Source organism: Gavialis gangeticus, unplaced genomic scaffold (assembly GCF_001723915.1).
Source record: "Gavialis gangeticus isolate Ggan-Ray unplaced genomic scaffold, GavGan_comp1, whole genome shotgun sequence".
In the NCBI taxonomy this organism is placed as follows: Eukaryota; Metazoa; Chordata; order Crocodylia; family Gavialidae; genus Gavialis; species Gavialis gangeticus.
Window position 1 is genome coordinate 256,692 of NW_017729013.1, and position 3,461 is coordinate 260,152.

Genomic DNA, 3,461 nt, shown 5'->3' on the forward strand with positions numbered 1-3,461 from the left:
AACCTTTTTTTCCAAAAAAAAAAAAAAAAAAACGGAAACAGAAAAAAAAAAAAGAGGCATGGGGGGAGGCTTTTATCACTCTATTCCTGAAGGATTGTGTGAAGATGGAAGTCAAAAGAACTTAAGTTTTATTTCTCTCTTTAAATGCGACATATTGGCCTGCAGAAAGGTGTTTGTGCCTGAAAGCTTGCAATTAAAGGCTTTTTTTGCAAACATTTAGTTGGTCTAATAAAAGATATCACACCTTTACCACGAATTCCGATACATACTGGTTTTGAATTCACACACTGATTTGTTTTTCTGATCACTCTCATATTCAGTGGGATAAGTTCCAGTTGGCACAACCCTAGTTTAGATTTTGCAAAGCCCAACTAAACAAGCTTACTAAAAAGGCAGACAGCTTGCTCACACTGTGCTGCATTACCTTCAGTAGGGGAAGCCAGCTCCCAGGAGGGAGTAAATATCTCCTTCAAGTCCCTGAGAATGTTATCAGCATTGCGCTCCCTCCCAAGCTGTCCTTGCTTAAGGTTTTTCTCTTGAGCCACTGGAATAAATGCAAAAGCAAGCAAGACACCAAGAGCAAGAGTGTCAAGTGACAAGGTGAGGGGTACAACAAATGAAAACAAAACAAAAAAAAAACCACACACACGGAAAACAAAGAATGAGTGCTGCTGTTCTAGATCAAGGGCAAGAAATTAAGACATTCAGTGATGTAATGCTTTTTGTTTAGCCAGCTAGCATTCATGCACTGAGAAGCACACACTCCAACGTGAAAGCAAAGTATATTTTGTTTCTTTTCAAGACAATATGCAGTGTCACCAAAGCCAAGGCCCAGCAATGTCACCTTTCTGTAGCAAGAAAACATACAGGTGATTGAAGCTAAGCTTTCTGGAGTTCCCCCTTCAGAGTCAAGCTTTCACATAAAAATTCAGTGCCCAAGCCAAGGTGCACAAAACATGCAAGCTATTGCCATGCAAGGCTCCAATGCCATTTTTCTTCCTCCTTTTCAAGCAGGCTCTACATCTGAACAAACATGAAACTTCTCCAGATGCTGCTTTTGTGTTTTTAAAGATGCTGTATTACACAAGGTTTGTTGCAATAATTTTTTTTCTTTAAAAGACATCGCTGACATACTCCTATTTTCTTGACAAAATTATTTGTAGTTTTTAGAATCATGAGGTGTCATTTGCTGCTTCATCACAGCATTTGCACATATAGACATCAGTGCATCTTAGGATCCTATTTTCATTTGTAGTGCTCCCCTGCAGTGCCTAAACTACTGCATCAAAGTATGTACAGCTGATCACTGATCCCGGCCAGAACCTGTCATCAGAGACAAAGCCCTTCAACCCAACCACTGCTATCGCAACAGTCTTGGAAAAGTTGAACCATCATTTTTTTCCCTGATGTTCAAGTATAAATACCACTCTGGCCTTTTGAGCACATGATTTAGGTTGACATTATTTTTTGTTTTGACATTATAATCCATAACAAGGGAGACATTGTACAGGATGGTTACAAATAAAAAAAGATAAAGGTGATTACCCTTCTTGGCTCCTGTCCTGGAAGAAGCACTAAAGAACTTCTTCACTGTAGTCACCTTACGTGTCTTTTCATTGGTTTTCTTTTCCTCAAACTTGGAAAAGGTGAGAGACTGTGCCCCTTGTGTGCTATGACTGCTGGCAAAGGCTTCTTCCTCTTCACGCTGAAGCCTAGAATTAAAGGAATTTAGGTTCTTTTTTCCTGGTTAGCTTCAAGGTTTAAGTTAATTTAGCCACTATCCTTCCTTATCAACAGGGTCCCTACAGTCTTCCAATTCTTTTCTATACCACTTACATCTGCTGCTACCAAATGTCTGCTCTCCTGCTTATCCCAGTACAAGCATCAGTGTAACTGCCTCCTACCTGACCGTACTATCTTTCACAAAATCTTTGCCACAGTCATCTTCCTCTCCTGTAAACTTTGCCATGAATGTCTTGATTTACTGCTTTACCACATTAATTCCTCACTAACAAACTACCATATAATCTTACCCCCTTTATGCTTTCACTTCTGCTTATATTTTTACAATCTCACTATTTGCTTCATCACCTGCTTCCATTCAGAGTTTCACAGCTTCTGTCAAAGTTATGCTTTGTACTGTCACCATCTTCATCTACCTTACGATGTCTTTCTTCCTGAAAATTTCTTCATCTTTAAGTAGTCCTTCCTTTGTTTTAGTTGCCTGCAACCCCTACACCCTCCTCCTGTTACACTGACCTTATTTAAGGTCAAGGCCAGAACTTTGCTTTGAATAAATGACACAGCACACAAATATACTTCCCTAAGAGCATATTGGGAGTCACAAGCAGCCTTACAATTTCCTTCTAGGCCTGGCAAAGCCCATTTCTTAAAGCTAGACTGGCTGGTGTTTTAGTGGGATTGAAATTTATCTTTCTAACCTACATAAATTGCAAAAAAGAGGGACACATACTAACTCTTCAGAGGACACCTTTCTTCCTGTGCAGCCTTCAACATTATGCATAATCTATGCAGGACAATAGAGAGGCTGGCTTACTTTTCCTGAAACTCCATGCAACTGCTGAGGCTGGGCTACAGCTTGTCCCTGTAGTTATAATCCCTGAGGCAGGAACTGTATTTTACTTATGCTCTAAAGCAGGGGTCAGCAACCCTCAGAACACGTGCCAGAGCATAAGCAGGACGCATGAGACCATTTTGCTCAGCATGCCACAGCCAAGCCCTGGCTGCTCAAAGCACGTGGCTAGGAGGCTACAAGGCCTGCTACAAGCAGCCTACGCTTTGTGGCTGGCAGCAGCTGCCCAGCCTCCCCCCTCCCACCTCTTGGCATCCTCCTGGTACAGTTGCTGCCACCAGAGCTAGTGTCAGTGCTCTGGAGCCCGGTACAGCTGTAAGTAGCCCGCCAGCTGCCTGCCACAACTGGGCAGAACAAGGGCCAGCTGTGGCAGGCAACTGAAAGGCTGAAAACAAGTGCACTGGACTCCAGAGACCCAACACTGGCTCAATGCCAGTGGCAACTGCACGCATGCCTCAAGGCACAGGGCAAGGAAGGGACCAGGGCAGCACAACTATGGCCTCTGCCCCTCCATCCGCCTGGAGGTACGTGTAGCTGCTGCCAGCTGATCAGGCCCCTTGAAGCTCCCCTGCAGTCTGCCCCTAGCACTTCCACAAGAGAAGGCTGAGGGGGGACCTGGTGACCATCTATAAACTCACTAGGGGGGACCAGAAGGGTTTGGGGGAGACGCTGTTTCCCCTAGCGCCCGCTGGCATAACAAGGAGTAATGGGCACAAGTTGATGGAGAGGAGGTATAGATTGGACATCCGCAAAAACTACTTCACAGTTAGGGCGGCTAGGAGCTGGAACCAACTTCCAAGGGAAGTGGTGCTGGCCCCTACCCTGGGGGTCTTTAAGAAGAGGCTGGATGCCTACCTGGCTGGACTCA

The 3,461-nt window shown here is 44.2% G+C and overlaps 1 protein-coding gene across 8 annotated transcripts in view; it reads right to left on the reverse strand.

The window, feature by feature from the left end:
* RABGEF1 (RAB guanine nucleotide exchange factor 1) overlaps window positions 1-3,461 on the reverse strand; it is a 23,453-nt gene that overhangs the window by 13,099 nt on the left and 6,893 nt on the right. For 4 of the 8 annotated variants that reach the window (XM_019511336.1, XM_019511335.1, XM_019511337.1 and 1 more), the window contains exons 3-4: window positions 1,546-1,712; window positions 425-544 (exon numbers count right to left, since the gene is read on the reverse strand). In XM_019511336.1, coding sequence (XP_019366881.1) covers window positions 425-544; window positions 1,546-1,712 — 287 coding nt within the window. The remainder of the gene's footprint in view (window positions 1-424; window positions 545-1,545; window positions 1,713-3,461) is intronic. The other 4 variants (XM_019511340.1, XM_019511341.1, XM_019511342.1 and 1 more) reach the window with 1 other exon arrangement.